This window comes from Geospiza fortis, unplaced genomic scaffold (genome assembly GCF_000277835.1).
Source record: "Geospiza fortis unplaced genomic scaffold, GeoFor_1.0 scaffold172, whole genome shotgun sequence".
NCBI lineage: Eukaryota > Metazoa > Chordata > Aves > Passeriformes > Thraupidae > Geospiza > Geospiza fortis.
The window spans coordinates 10424504-10440802 of NW_005054309.1; the positions used below are offsets into that span (position 1 = coordinate 10424504).

Consider the following 16299-nt stretch of genomic DNA (forward strand, 5'->3'; position numbering starts at 1 on the left):
AGAGAGTGATGAGGGCAGCCCTGAGTCTCCTTTTCCCCAGGCTCCCTCAGTGGCTGCCCCCAAGGTTGGTGCTGCTGCCCTCAGTGGTTGCTCCCAGGGTCGGTCCCACCCCCAGGGCTACTCCCAGGGTCAGTCCCACCCCAGCAGCCGCTCCCGGGGTCAGTGCCACCCCAGCAGGCGCTCCCGGGGTCAGTGCCACCCCAGCAGGCGCTCTCACCTTCTCGCCGCGTTGCTCGTTGAGCAGCTCCACCCGGCGGCACAGGGTGCGGATGGGCTCCTTGAGCCGCGCCGAGCCGATCAGATCCTCCAGGTACTCCAGCATCCCCTCGTCGTGCTCCGTCTGCCCCTTGGGCTTCATCATGGCAATCTGCTCCACCTCCCCCTTGGGAAACAAAAGTTAGGTGGGTCTTTTCTTAGTTTGTTTTTTGGGGTTTTTTTCTGGGATGGGGAAAGTATTCTGAAAAAAATCTATGGAACGAGTATGAGATGTTACAAGAATAAGGCAGCAATTAAAATTATTCAAACTGGAATATCACAAAATCATTAAGGTTGGAAAAGGTCCCCAAGATCACATCCAGCCTTCACATTTATTTGGGAAAACAAAAATCAGAATAAAGAGAAATTTTCTCTCCGAGGTGAAGTGGAGCCACCTTTCAGGTCTGACCGTTCCTTCATTCTCTAAAGATTCAAAATGTGTTTCCCCAACCTAAAAAAAGAAGAAGAGAAAAAAGCAGGCCCTTGGCAAGAGTTTAATCAGGATTGAAGTCCCTGAAGGGTCTCTTTAGAAACAGAAAGTCCATAAAATCCTGGCTGATGGATGAGCTGGAACCAGAATTAATTTAATTGATGCTTCCTTGATGGAGAAAGAAAAGGATTCTCTAGGTCTGAGGGTTCCTTTGTGTAATTTCCCTTGATGTACTGCATTAATTTTAAGTCATTTAGGTGATATTAAAAATAATTTCGATTTTCAGAAATAAGATTTAGGAAAGGATTAAACAGAGCCAGTGACAAGGTGTCAGACACAAGGACAGTTTGTGTTACTGAAAACCCAACTCTTATTTTTATTTCTTGCACATCTCAAAAAGCAAAACACTCAATTGGTGAGTAACTCTTGCTGGATTGTATGAAACCCCAATTTGCTCCCTTGCCACAGAAGTGTGGATTCTCTCCCCAAAACTGCCTGTCAGCTCTTGGGGAGGAATCTGTGCAATCTCCCCAGTGACTCTGGGATTGTCAGAAGCCTTCCTCCTTCTGGCATTGCAGCATTTCCTCTGTTTACATCCACGAGGAAACAACCACAGGAAAGATTGAACTCAGTGCTGGTCAGGACTGAGAGGTTTCTACACTGGGTTCACAGCCCTCGTGTTCAGTGTTGGAAATCACAACCCCACCTTAGATTTAAGAGGGAAAAATGGGAATTATGGACAAGCAAGGAATGAATCAAATTTTTATTATTTGGCTAAATAGAATTAACCACCTCTAAGGAAGATCATGGTGCAGTTGTGGGGTTTCTTTGTAGCTAATGTGAGTTCTTGAATTATTTTCTTATTGAGGGCAAAAATAAGTATATTTATAAATTATCAATTAAATAACAAGAGTATTAAGTATTATTTAATATTTATACTGTTAAGTTAATATATAAATAAATCTGTTTACTCCAGCCCAGATTTATGTAATAAAAATGTTTCCAGAAAAAAATTAATATTTTTTCCAGAAAAGAAGTTAAAGGTTTCATTGAATTGATAAAGGAGAGTGAAAAGGTTGTACCTGCTCTTCTTGACAATGATTAACACAGCAAACAGATTTTACAACTGCTAAAACTCAATTTATGTGTTTCCTAATTAATTACCAGTGCTCATTACTTGATCCTTTATTTGAACAGTGAATTTAAAAGCCCCAAAGCTCCTTGGTCTCTGTGAATGTTGTGCAGCCCGGGGTTGTGAAAGTGAAAGCAAGGCGGGGCAGGCAGACATTTGTGGAGCACGGGGGGAAGGAGCTCGGAGCTCCCCGGAGCTGGCACCCCCAGCTGTGCCAAGGCTCCAGCAGAACCCCTGGAATTGTGCAATCCCTCCCCTCAGTTGTCCCCCTGTGGCTCAGGGACTCAGGACAGGGAGCAATGTGTAAAACAGAAAGGAAATGCAGGCTCTGCTCAGACAATCAAAATGGATGTCAACACCCAGCCATGGGCGATGCCAACAGGGAACCAAACGTGCACAAGAGGGAAGAAATTCCTGGGGAAAACCAGCCTTGGATGTGTGCTGGAGAGGCTCCAGGGTGCCTCAGCTGAGACCTTCCAGTGCCTGAAGGAGCTGCAGGGAAGATGGAGAGACTGTTTACAAGGGATGGAGGGACACACAGGGAGTGGCTCCCACTGCCAGAGGGCAGGGCTGGATGGAATATTGGGAATTGTTCCCTGGCAGGGCGGGCAGGCCCTGGCACAGCTGGGGCTGCCCCTGCATCCCTGGCAGTGCCCAAGGCCGGGCTGGACACTGGGGCTGGAGCACCTGGGACAGTGAAAGGTGTCACCCAGGGGTGGGGCTGGCTGGGATTTAAGGTCCCTTCTCACCCAAACCATGCCAGGATTCCACGTTTCCATACCCACCAAGCCCTTTGGGAAGGTTCTACGCTCAGTGCAAGAGCTCTGAATGGAATTACAAACCCAATTCCAACCTCTGCACTGTGTGGAGCCTTCCACATCCTCGTGGATGCACGTGGCCAACCCCAGCTCTGCACCAGGCACACACATCCCAGCAGCAGCTCAGCTCCCACAGAATTCCCAGGGAACAACCCCCGGGAATCCTACACCAGCACCTCACCTGGGGAAACATCTCCAAGCAATCAGCTGAGCCCTGGGGCAAATCAGGACAAACCTGCCTGGAGACCAGGCTGTAAAATAAGGGAAGAGCCTTCTCAGCTGGAAGTGGCTGCTCTGGTGAAAAGCATGAGGAATAAATTCCTGCAATTTGGAACCTGTGTTTCTTTGCACAGCTCAATAATTCACAGCTGTGATGTTTAAGATACTTCATCAATTTAAGAATTTAGTTTTCTATTGTACCTAGGTAAAGAGGAAAAGTTTAAAAGAAGTTTCAGGACTGGCAGCACCAGCAGCATGTTCCAGCACTGGTTTAAAATTCTGAATTTGCCCACAGCCACTGTTTGCTCTAACAGCAGGAACACAGCTGATCCTCTCAGCACAGCTCTAACCCAAGCTTTTCTGGCACATATGGGATTGGAGTTTTTAACAAGGTTTTCTAACTGCCTGCTAAAGGGAAGGTTTGACCTACCCATGAGGCTTTTCCTGTAATTGTGGTGTAGAAACAAGATCCTACAGAGGTAACTCCCATTTGCTGCACTGTGTTCCTGAACATTCCCTGTGGGACTGGCTCCTGTTCCCAAAGCTATGGAGTGTGAATGGCACAAAGTGCTGATCCCTGCAGGGATCCCAGCCCCAGAGGTGTGACTGGGATTGTGGGGCACTGAGATAATGCTGAACAGGAATAAGACAACTTTGGGATCCAGCCGCCACATCCCATCCTAAAATTCTGCTGTGGTAGAGACAGGGATGGCAAAAAGCCTCTGGCATTGAAAAATTACTGATAGCAAGCTGAGAACTCTTCATGAAGAGCAAACACCAGGTTTTGGGCTGGAAAGAGCCCTAAGGGACCCTTCTCACTATCCCAGGGTGCCTTGGACATTCCAGGGATCCAGGGGCAGCCACTGGGAATCCCATCCCAGCCCCTGCCCACCCTTCCAGGCAGGAATTCCTCCCCAAAATCCCATCCAGCCCTGCCCCCAGGCAGGCTGAGCTGTTTCTAGAGAACCTAGCAAATGTTTGCTTTTCTTGATTCTTGCCTGCTCTCCTCATCCCTGAGTATTTGGGATAAAGCTTTGGGAAGGCAGCACCTTGAACAGCCCGAGCTGTGTCCAAACTGTCACTGCAGCATTCCCAGAGCTCTCTGTCAATGTCCCACAGAATAATTATGGCACCAGGGAGGTAAAAACAGCTTTCCAGGATTCTGGAGTCTCAATTTCTACTGGCTTAAGCTCAGCTTTAAAGAGCTGAGAGCCTTGGGACAGCTTGGAATTCAGTAGCTGGGAATGCACCGTGCCCTGGGCAGGAGCTCAGGGCAGTTTGGGTGGTTTTTGAGGGGAATTTTGTGGTGCACTTGTGCTGGTTTAGGTTTTGTTTTTTGGGTTTTTTTTTTTAATTTTTAAGGGAACTCTCCACCACTAATCAAGATGGAGAAATGTAACATCTGACTGAAGTGAAAATCCCAATTGTGCTCCGAAGAAATGGCTTTAGAGAAAATATTTCTTGGAAAATGCAACACTATGGATCAGGAAAACCTTCCCTGGTTGGGGACAGGTCAAAATACAAAAATTTGTTTCAAAATCCCACTAAACCACCAGAAAATTTAATGTATGACAACTGTGACTATGATACTTGGTATTTTTAGGAATATTTAGTATTTAAGACAATTTTTTGAAATTCAGAACAGTATTTTAGTAGTTTCACTGTAGCAGCAGCATATTTTTATAATAGCAGAGCTTTTAAGGCTTTTTAAACCCCCATAAAAGGAAGTTTTCTTATTGAGACCAAAATCTTGGAGTCTCAGCAAACTTTACTGTACTCCAGCCATAACACCTGTTCCAGCAGAATTCCATTTGTCCTGGAAATTAATATTTAACAATAATAATACCTTAGGATTGTAAATTCTCAATATGTACAATTTGTTTTCTAAATTGAGTATTACATAAATTATTTTGCAGTTTTATGGTGTGACAAAAATGAGGTGGAATATCTGAATGCAGTGTTTTGGACATAATTGAATTTATCAAGCATCACAAGATGAAGGGATATTTGGGATGAAATGGTACTATAAGTGCATGGGTAATTAAAATTTCATGTGAGCAGTGTAAAAACCACCTTGACTTGCACTTTTGTGGAGGATTAGAGCAGCCAGAGCTAAAATCTTCTATTTGCTTGTCCAAATGGAAACAACCCATCTTAATTTAAATTACACCCCAATTTCAATAATTTTCTGAACTTTTTACCGTGGAATTGAGACAACAGTGATCCAGCACAGGGCAAACCTCTCTTAATAAAAGTCAAGTTCTATTTGACTCTGTTTTCCAGAGCACAGCAATGTTTCACTTCTCTCAAACACTGAAGCAAATGGAGATGGAGAGATTTTGCAAGAGCTTCTCCAGGAGCTGAAAACTCCTCAGCATCATGAGGAGCAAAGCCAGAGTGACACAGGATTTGTCCAAAGGAAAAATCCCATTCAGACATCTGCAATGTTTGTTATAAAGGTGAATTTCTCGAGATTTCACAGAGAAATCCCAAGCCTAGCTCCTGCATTTCCTTTGTTCTTTACCCAGTCCTGCACACAGAGCAGAAGCAGCACTAGCACAGAGTTACTGCTCCTGAGCTCAGCTCTGGGCTCTTGCAGCTCCAGTTCCACCTGTCTGACACAGCCTGGCACTGCAGCAACAGCCAAGCTGAGGAACATTTAGAGGAAAGGCAACCTGGATGTTGAGGAATTTTGTTTTCTCACTGCATTTTTACTTCCTGGCTGTTTTGTGCCCTCAATTTCTTGATAACAAGGCAGCAAAAGTGCATTTTTCTCTCCAAAAAGCCTTTAGGCAGCAAAATGAGAGAAGTGTCTCCATTTCTCTGTCTGCAGCTTCCACTGATTTCACCCTCTCTCCCGGATTTCAATTTTTTAATTTTTCTTTTTTTATGTGCTCACACTAGGCTTTGGGCTTTTTTCCCCACTTGACCACAATGGTAGCTCTCACTTTTAAGCAGGAGTACAATAAAGAATGGCAAAAATAAATCCTAAATTTCTGTATCCTCAATATATTTATTTATTTTCTCTCATCTCATAAAGCTTTGCCCATCAATTGCAATTCTGCACCCATGGATTTTGGAATATGTATGGAGAGAGCAAATATTCCCATAACCTCATTATCCTCCTGCTGTAACACAGCTCTGGGAAGTTACTACAGATTGTTTTGAGATTTTTTTTTCCTGTAATTCCATGTTATTGTTGCTCTTATTTAATGCTTGCAGACCTATCTCATTTTTACACTTGAATTTTACCACGTGGTGAATATACAGGAGGGGGAAAAAAAAGCACCAAAACCTCCTTTCCAGGAAAACTCCGTGGGAAATAAAGTCAAATACAAATTAAAAGTACTTATAAAAATCTGCAATGTCACCACTGGCCAGAGATGAGGAAAATCTCAGCCTGAGCCTTTACACAACATTCAGTTGTGTGCACAAAACTACAATTCTGCATTCTGGAAAGAAGTTTACAAGTTTTAAGGACATTGCTGTGTTTAATAACAGAGCACAAAGTGAGTGCAAATCCAGAGTCACTTTGGAATTTAAATCAGGAATTGGCAAACCCAACCTGCAAGGTTTGATTTGTTATTGGGGTGTTTTAAAGAAAATATTGAATTATCACTTATTTTCTTCTCCAATTTTTCCATGTTTTTCTGCAGAATTTCCTACAGGAACAACCCTTTCTTCACCCCCATGCTGGCAGCACAGATATTTTATAATCTCATTTATAATCTCAGCCCCAGTGTCCCATCAGGGGCACAAACCTCAACAACTGGGAATTTCTGGTTTATCTCAAAGGAGAAGAAAATCTCTCCCTCATTTCCTCCCCACTCCCCTGGAAATGACTCCCACATTGTTTCCACACAGGAGCAGGTGAAAAACCTGACAGAATTTCCTTCCTGGCAGCCTCATCTTGCCACAGGATAAAACTGAGCTCCAAAATACAAAATAAAACCAGTGGGAAAATACACCAAATAAAATCCCTGCTGTTGTTTAGACCTAAGATGACAGGAGAATAGTTAAATTAAGTTTATCAAATATATTCTACTAAAAATCACTGTAATTAGGACAAAATTGACTTAAAACAATTCTAATTTGTTTGGAAATTCTGAAATAAATTAAAATCAATTTAGAAGTTTGTTGCCATGAATGCAGAATGAATTCTGCAATATTGATGTGCAGAGGGGCTGCTGGGGGTTACCTGGGCAGCTCCACTTGGCTTTTCCACCTTTTTGGTGAGAATCTCACCCTGCCCATGCCAGATGTGGCCACAGATCCCAAATATTCCCCCTGCACTTCCAGCCCTGCCATTCCCAGGGCTCCCATTTCCTCAGCATTCCTCAGGGGAAAGCACAAAATGCTGAGATGTTTGAGCCTTTCAGAGGAGTCACTGCAGAGAGCAGCACAAACCCTCTGAGTCTGTCAGGCCTCCAAGGCTTTCAGTCAAAGCTCAATTATTTTATTTGTTGTTCTTTACACCTCTCCAAGGTGTGGAAGACACGAAAGCAGCAGCAAGGTGCCAGATTTTCCCCCAAATTCTCTTTTTTTAAAGGGACAAGATGCACTTTTTCCTGCTGCAGTTTCAGGCTGTGGCAAGCGCCTTAAAAATGCAACATGTTTGTGATTATTTGAAATAATTATTATTATAATAAAGCAAAATAACTGTCTATTTCTGAAGGGAAATTTATTAAAAGCATGCACTATGGAGTGTTGGAGTTAAGGATCCCAGAAGTGACAAACTCCTCCTGTTCTGTGCTGGCAACATCCCACTGGAACCAGAAGAATTCTGAAACCAGATTTATTTCAATTTGCAAGTTCAGGCACAGAATTTGTAATTTTTCTAGAACTACTCAATTACTCTCACATTTTCTGTTTTCCCACAGGTGTTTGGGGTTTTTTTGTGATTTTATTCACAGAAGTCAGCAGCAGTTTGATTTGAGTATTTTCAGTTTGGCATCAGCAGAAACACCTATATCAAAACTCAGCTTTCAAATTTTACCCTAAAAAGCACCAAAATCAGCAGAAAACCACTGCAAAATAGGGGGTGAAAGGGGGAAAAGGAAGCAAAAAAAAAAAAAAATGAAGCAGCCTTCTAAAAAGCAAATATTTTCCATTGAGTAATGGCAATTATGTGAGCAAGATAAAATCAAAGCTCTGAAGGTGTTGGTACTACATGTAGGACATGTTCTCCTACAACATTTTCTGCAGTACTGACAGCAAATGTTCTGTCACACACCCAAAGCAGCATTTGATAATCCTGCATTAATATTTTTCCCCAAAACCCAGAGCACAAATGAAATATTTTAATTACACCCTATTGATATAGTCAAAAATCAGAGATTTATAACTTATTTTAAATGAGAAATCCTTGGTTAAATTCAGTTTAATTAAACTCTTAGTTTTGCTGCTAAAAAAAAAAAAAGAGTAAAAGTCAAATAAACCTGTGACTTATCCCTTCAGTTTTAAATTATTTGAAAAACATTAGGGGGGAAAAATGCAATCCTTGTGATAACAATCCACAGCCTTAGATGGTTTTATTTCCTTCTAACCATAAATTTTAGGATTTGGGGGTTGAAGTTGTGCTGTCATTCTTTGGAAAGTATTGCCACATTTCCCAAGTGGAAATACTGAATTTTGGACAGTCAGATCAGTGGATTTCACTTTAAAAAGGCAAAGAGAAAGGCCCTGCCCTGTCAGAAAGGCTAAAAAAGGCAGAAAATCTCAGTGCAGCTTCTGAGACAAAGCCTGGTGTGATGAAATATGAAATTTATGGTGGGAAAGCTCTGGTTTATGGTTAATATTTGCTCTACTTCCCTTTATTTCCCTTTGGAGGATGGAAAGCCTGAAATTCCAGCTTGTAGGAAAAAAGGGATGCTCCCCTCATTGAAATAATTTGTGGGAGAAGAAAACAAATCTCATTTTGGGGAAAAAATATAAAATAAACGAAGCTATCAATATTCTCTTCCAAATGTTCCCCTCCTCTGCTCCCAGTGTTCTCTCACTGAGCTTTGGGGTCTCTGGCCCAGCATTCCCACCCTGCTTCAGTTTTCACTTCACATTTCTCTCTTCTGGAAATTTTGGCAAAATGAGATTGCAGAACAATTGTATTAAAAAAAAAAAAAAAAGGCTGTATTTACTCCAAATTGTTTTCTTGGAGGTGCTTCTCGCTCCATCCTGAAGCAGAAAATACAGGAATAAAGTGTTGGAGGAAATAATTAATTGGCATGGAGACTTGCAAACAGAGATATCCTCTTTTTGTGGGTGTAGCTGTAAAAAAGGACTGCACAGAAAGCCTGGAGGAAGTGAAGCAAGCACAGCCACCCAGCTACAAGTTCTTTAAATATTTTGGTTTTTTAGAGGGGAACTGGAAGCTCCTTTGACAGAACCAGGCCTAAAATAAACTCTATTAAACATTTCAGACCTTGGGAAGCTCCCACTGATCACTGGTTTCTAGGCCAGAGTAGATTTGGGACTTATTAATAATTACAGGTAATGGCAGAAATAGTTATTTAATGGAATTAGTATTTAAATACTTGCAGCTAAATTTACATTTTAATTGGCTGGCACATAGCAAAATTCTCATTATTTAAAAACTAGGAAAAAAAAATAATGTTGTTCCCTTCAGCCTGACTTTAAAACAGCAAACAGATGCAAGCAAGCCTCAGAATCTGAAGGTCAAACATGAATATAAATGATATTATATTGACAAATTGTGATTAATTTTACAGTATGGGCTGTGAACTGTAATTGGTTATGAACGTTGGTTAAAACTATTTCTGCAGCTGGTAAACAAGTGTAAACAACAAACACAATTCAGGGGATTTTTCTTGCACTTATGTGATGCACAATTCATTTCCCACTCTGATTTCTCAGTAAAACCGTGTCTCTATGAGAGCAGCAGGCAGCAGTAGATGAAACAATTCAACAATTCAGATTTCAATTAGCACTGGTGCAGTTCAGAGCTGAAGCCCCCCCGGGTGCTGAGGCTCTGCCCCGCTGAAGCAGCACAATAATATTGGGGTTGAAGGTTTCTTTGACACTCCAATATTTACGTGCTGCTAGGGCGGAACAAGCACGAGTCCTGCAGGCAGAACACGAAATTCCCTCCTGGAAAAAGGGACAGAGGATCCCCCAGAGCTTCTGAGCCTTCAATTCCTACAGCAGCAGATAATGATTTGCACCCTGAGCAGAGCATGCAAACCATGATGTGCTGCTACAGCACTTCAAGGCCTCCAAGGCAGCTTTTCAAACCTGCACTTTTTTAGAGTTTTACCTGGAAATAGAACTTGCAAATGGGTGGTACTCACACACCAACCTGTAAAATTAAGAACCTGTTATGATCCAGGTCAATCCCGTGGCTTCGGAGAAGCATCCCAACATCTCTGAATGTCTTTTTCTTGCCATTGATGTAGTAGGTGGAGGAATTGTCTCTATAGGCAGTTCTAGAGACACAGAATTTGCTGTCAGGAATGACTTCATAATCATCTCCTTCCTGCTTTGAGGAAACACAAAGCCAGAGAAACAATTACTGTAGATGGGAATTTACCTCCTATTTCACAATTAACCAGATAAGTTTCATCATGAGCTGTTTTTATCATGGACTCTGAGTTGTAGAAATGGGAGCTGTCTTAAAATTGCATCTCTCAAAAAAAGCGAGAAAAACAACAACAAAAAAATCCTTTGAGAAGTGGACAAAAAATCCCCTGAGTTGTGTTTGTGTGGTGCCTTTCCCCCTGTGAGGGGCAGGAACTGCCTGTGCATGGCCCAGGCTGCAGGGGCTGTGTGTCCCAGCCTCTGGGAGCCCTGGGGACTGCCGAGCTCTCTGCACTCCCAGCTCCTCCAGAGCTGCTGCAGCTCCACACACAAACTGCACCAGAGAAAAAAGCCAAACGGTAAAGAAGGGACAAATGTGACATCAGCAGCTTCACAAGAGAGCTTCCATTTACCTCCAGAGCAGCAGCCAAAATAAAGCTGCTGCCAGGCTTCAAGAAGTTAAAATTCACCCACATTAACCCCCAAGAGCTCTCAAATTGTTCACTGTTAAATCAAACTCAGCTTCTGGATGTTCACACAAAGTCAAAAAAAATTTTTTCTAAATTTAAATAGATTAATTTTTTAATCTGGTTATTATAAACAGAAAAAGAAAAAAAAAAAAAGTGTCTTTTCAAACAGTTCCTTAAAAAGGCTGTAAGTGCTCCACTTTATTAACACCATTTTTGGAATTTCAATGTACACTTCCCCCTTTTTTGGTTGACCCTAAATTTAAAAGTTTGAATGTGTGCACAAAAAAGAAATTTAAATTAGGAGAAATAAATTCTTTGTACCACAATTGCAATAAATCAACAAAAAAATGCCAAAGTTTTTATCAATACACAAAGCAGCAAGCAAAATAAATATTTTTTTAATTTCCCAACACTTTCTATTTCGTTCAAACAAAATACCAGCTTCAAAAAATTTTAGTGGTAAAATGTGGGGTCCAGAATTTTTGCTGAAAAATCTGTTATAAAATTACAGGCATGTTTAGAGTACATAAGGTGTAAATAAGTTTCAGATTCATTATATATTTTTCTAAATTTAGATAACCTAAAATAATTTCTAATTGGTTTGAAAAATTTTTCTTAAATAGGTTTTATTTCTTAATACATATATTTGTGTTGTACATTTAAGAATATCTAATATGTCCAAATATAGACTTCTAAATTTCCATGAATTCTTTTAATTGCAGAAATAAATTTATTTACTTGAGGTAAACAAGATTACAAATTAAAACGAGTTCTTCTTAAAATGATGATTAAAAATTGCTAAATTGTTTTCAAACAGAAATCTACCACATATTAGTCCTGCAGCAAATTGAAGAATCTTTACTAAGATTTTTAGAGCTGCACTACTCAACAGAGGATTTTTAAAGTTAATTAACACTGATGGGTTATATCCCAAAGGTAAACTAATCATGCTATGAAGTTTCCCCCAGCTCCAACGAAAATAAGCAAATATTCAAAGTTTTTCAGCTCCTTAAGGGAAAAAAGCTGGGATCATACCTACCTTGTCAGTGATCTTTTGGAAGTGAACTTCCACAGAGCAGCTCGGGATGTCCTTGTGCTCATCAGAGTTATGGATCAGCACCGAGAGCTTTTTGGATCGGATTTTTTGGGCTCGATAGCCAAACACAAAAAGCAGGGAATCGATGATATTGGATTTGCCACTGCCATTTGGCCCGATAATACATGAAAAACGCTGCACAGAGAAGGGGGAAAAGTGATCTTCAAAGGGAAAGAAATCCTGCCCAGCGTCCATCACCCATTTCAAGCACAATTATTCCTCGTGCGTGCAAGTGTCTGAGAGCTGAGCTTTTGCTGCCAAGGTAAAAGTGAATAAAAGCCCCAGAGCTCAGCTCAGCTTTCCCAGCTGCACTGCTTAACCCAAAGCCCTGCACTTTGCAGCCTTCACAAGCAAAGTTTCATGCTCAGCCACGTAAGTCTCTTGTGGGCACAAAAAAATATTCTCTTGCTTCAAACACGGCCCTAAAAGTTCTCCAGCAAACGAAATCAAGAGAAAAGAGAGCTTTTCTAAGCTGTGCTGACAAATTAAAATTGCACAGCATTGGAAAGTTGCACTTAACTGTTTTCTCTACTTAATTTAGAATATCACTATCAAAATATTTCTAAACCTTAAATATTTTTTCAGTTATTTTGAGGTCAGCTTAGATGAAGAAAATGCAGGAAGGAATAATACCACCCAGTGAAGTCTTACCTTCAGTTCAAAACTACTTAAGGAAAAAGAAAGATACCTTGTGAAAAGGTCCCAGAGTTTTCTCCCCTGCATAGGATTTGAAGTTCTGGTTTACAATGTGAGTGATCATGAGGCGAGGAGCACCAGGTTCACTGGTCATTGCTGGAGGTGGGGGAGGAGGGATGCTACCCAAAATCTCTTCTAAACTTCGATTATCCACCACCTCATCTGAGGCTGCTAAAACCCATCCAAACAAACAGAAAGATAAAGAAAAAACAACACAAAAAACCAATTGTAAGCTCTCAGTGATTTGACACCTTTTAAAATGTTGAACTGAAAAAGCAAACATCATTTCTGTCTGAACCAAACTACATTTTGGCCTGTAGTTATTAATATGAGCTGAGTGGAATTAAAATTCTTCTTTCCACAAACAAAATATTTTTTAAGAGCTACTTAAGATGTCCCATCGCTGGGTTTGTTCTTTCATTATGTAATTCTTATTCCAACACACTTTAACAGGCCCCCTGCAATTCCAACAGCTCCAACCATCACAATAAATCTGCAAATGTGAAGCAGGCAAAGCCTTTCTAATGAATAAGTGCAAAGCCACATTTCAGAGTCACTGTGCAAGATTTGGGGATCTCTCACGAGGCTCTGAAAGCTGCAATGACAGCACGGCTGCTCTGCAAAGACAGGAAGTTTGTTACGAAAACAAACTGGCCCCCTGGATATCAGCAGAGCAGCTTTTCCCCAGGCACCAGCACTCCTCCTTCCAACAAGCAGCAGTTTTTGCCACCAATTTCAATGTATTTGTCAAATACCTGCCTTTAACAACTGCACATCTGGCTCCCTAAAAAGTTACACAGCTGCTGGTTTTGCAGATTTTTTTCTGCGAAAGTTCAACTCAAGGAACTCAAGAAAATACACTGCTTCATGAAAAAGAAAGTCAAATCATTTTAAGAGTTAAGTAAATAAACTTGACATTTATTCCATTCCAAGAAATCCCATACCATTGGCTGCCTATAAATTTGAAAAATCCTGCTGTTGTACCACAATCTTAAGTACAATGTTCCAGATCAGAGCTCCGAAATAGGCTTTATTAGGAGAAAGTCTACAAATTGCTTTTGCACTTGTACTGGGCCAAACCCTTTAACTCTTTGCGAGCTCTTTTGACCATTCTGAAAGCAGTTTTAAATTGCCAGGGCTTTCAGCGTTGCTTTGTAGAAGGGAAGGAACAGAGCAAATCCCTTCTGGAAGAGTTTGGAAATTGAAGTTGCTGCTGAGGAGGCTCAAGGAGCACCACGCCAGGCAGCCCAGACCTACCTTGGGGAGGTTCTTTGCCAGGCTCCCTGGTGCCTTCGTTTTCCACTTCCATGTCCATGGAGGACTCCTCCAAGGGCTCCCTGCCCTTCCCACGGGCTGCAGTGGAGGTTTTGGTGCTCTTGCCTGGCACGGTCCCTGTTGGCTGCTCCCCTTCCATTCCAAGCAATCAAACAACTGAAGGGCTCGATCTCCTTTGCTAACACAAACAAGAGAACCCCGTGATCTCAGCACCGAGCTACAGCCCAGGAATTCACCTACACCTCTGCCCAGATGCTTGACTCATTTAGAAACTTAAGACTGGAGGCATTTAGAAGACAAAAATCCAAATTTGAAGCAAAATATCGAGGTTAGCTTCATAATGATCTATTTTAAGATACATCACCCCTAAAATGAGGGGCTGAGCCTAATCTGTTTTAACAGCATGGATCTACCTGCTGCCAGCTCGTGGGGACATATTAGGGCAGTGACTTTGCTCCCTGAAAGCCACCCTGGTGCTGGGGGCAGAAGAGTTAAAGACACATTGAATAACAAGCCCAGGAGCCACATGTCCCTACTCTCCTGGAAGAACTCGTCATATTTCAGACCTGACACTCGTTTTACTTTCAATAATCCGTGCTAAATATTTGTATGGATATAGAGAGATTGATAAACAGACAGAGAAACAAAAGCCCTGCATGATTATAGCAAAGATTTGACTCTTAAATAATTTAAATCGACACACTCTGCTCACAAAACACAACACAACCCCTCCTGCCAGCATTCAGCATTTCAGAGAGAAAACAAAAACGAAATACCTTCATCTAGCCGGGATGTTAAAGTGATCTGAGCAAGGACGAGCATTACAAAAGCCATCAGCTGGCACTCGAGCACAGCTCCCCAAACGGGTGAAGAGAAAGCACCCGATGAGAAGAAAAGGAGAGAAACTCTCCCCAAAGAGTTGAAATCGCAGCAAGTGGCGAAGTGAGTACGCAGAAAAACAGACATGAGAAAGTTTACTTCTCACAAGATAAAAAACTGACGTGGTTAGAAAGTCATCTTACAATTGGTGCCAATCATTTGACGTTTTCAGACCTACCCCCAGCCCACACTCTCATGAGAGTCCTTCATTTGGGACAATGGGGGAGGGGGGAAATGAGAGACAGAACTCATTTTCAGGCAATTTCAGTCTATGCCCCCGTTCAGAACTGTTCCGCAATGGCTGTCGCAGACAATTACAGCCTCTCAAAGCACATTTATTTATTTTTTTTCCCTCAAACTGCTCCACTCCAACAGAATTGTGCAATATAGACCTATTTACCTTCCCAACCCTTCCCCCCCCTCGGACACTTCACCAGAATGAACAAGCCGAACTACTTGACCTCAGCTTTTAAATCGCGATAAATCAGCTGCCACATCGTCTCTAACAAATTTAACAAATTCGTGCCCAGCCCCTCCCCCGAGCCAGCTCGAAGGTGTTCGGTTAAAGCATCTCTCCTGCCAAGCGCCGCTTTCCTCACGGGGACGGCGAAAAAAGAGCGGGAGACGGACAGAAAAGCTTCCTTATTAACAGCCGATTAAATCTGATAGAGACAAGCTCTGTCAGTGACAAATCTGGGGTTTTTTCAGAGCCTAAAGAGCCAGACTGCACCCTTGTCACGCTCTTTCCAAATCACAGAATCCCAGAAAATTCCGAGTTGGAAAAGACCCACGGGGATCATCGAGTCCAGCTCTTTTAAGCAAATGGCCAATCATTAAGAGGTTTCTTAGGATTTTTCTCTCACCCTTCAAGCATCAAAGCAGCAGGCAGAACCAGGGATAGAAGGGTCCCTGCTCTAAGCAGATTAAAGTCGGGTCTCTCCGCTACCCAAACGCGTCCCTGAACTTCCCTGTCCTCCGGTCCGCGGGGATCCCTCAGGGCACGGCGGGAGCCCTTGGGCTGCACAGCCCCTCGGGGAGCCGCTCCTCAGAGCCCTGTACCGACAGCAGCCGGGACGGAACCGCCGGGCCCGGAGCCCTCAGGGGGACCCTCAGCGGGGCAGCCCAGCCCGGGGAGAGAGAGGCGCTACCGCCGCTTCTGCTCCCTCCGGGCCAGGGGGAAGTGGGGAAATGAGGCGCGGGGAAGAACCCGCCGATCCCCCAGCACCTCCTGCCATCCCCTCGGCACCTCCCGCCTTCCCCCTCAGCGCCTCCTCCTCAGCACCCTCCGTGTCTCCCCTCGGCACCTTCCCTTCAATACCACTTGTCTCCCCCTTAGCACCTTCCCCTCAAAAGTCCGAATCTCCACCTCAGCATCCCTTGCCTCCCCTCAACTCTCCCAGCATCTCTTTTTTCGCCATCAGCACCGTCCCCTCAGCACCCCCTGCCCGGGGCAGCCCCCTGAGGGCACCTCCTCCGCCGCGAAGCCCCCCCACCCCACC

The 16299-nt window shown here is 42.8% G+C and overlaps 1 protein-coding gene across 3 annotated transcripts in view; it reads right to left on the reverse strand.

Annotated features, from left to right (window-relative positions):
• The window catches only part of SMC4 (structural maintenance of chromosomes 4), a 27460-nt gene extending 11771 nt beyond the window's left edge, over positions 1-15689 (reverse strand). Inside the window, exons 1-5 of one of the 3 annotated variants that reach the window (XM_031055369.1) lie at positions 13904-14099; positions 12639-12814; positions 11894-12085; positions 10167-10343; positions 218-382 (exon numbers count right to left, since the gene is read on the reverse strand). In XM_031055369.1, coding sequence (XP_030911229.1) covers positions 218-382; positions 10167-10343; positions 11894-12085; positions 12639-12814; positions 13904-14060 — 867 coding nt within the window. In that variant the 5' untranslated portion in view covers positions 14061-14099. Of the gene's footprint in view, positions 1-217; positions 383-10166; positions 10344-11893; positions 12086-12638; positions 12818-13903; positions 14100-15663 lie in introns of those variants that run through there. The other 2 variants (XM_005419051.2, XM_031055370.1) reach the window with 2 other exon arrangements.
• Between the last annotated feature and the right edge of the window lie 610 nt (positions 15690-16299).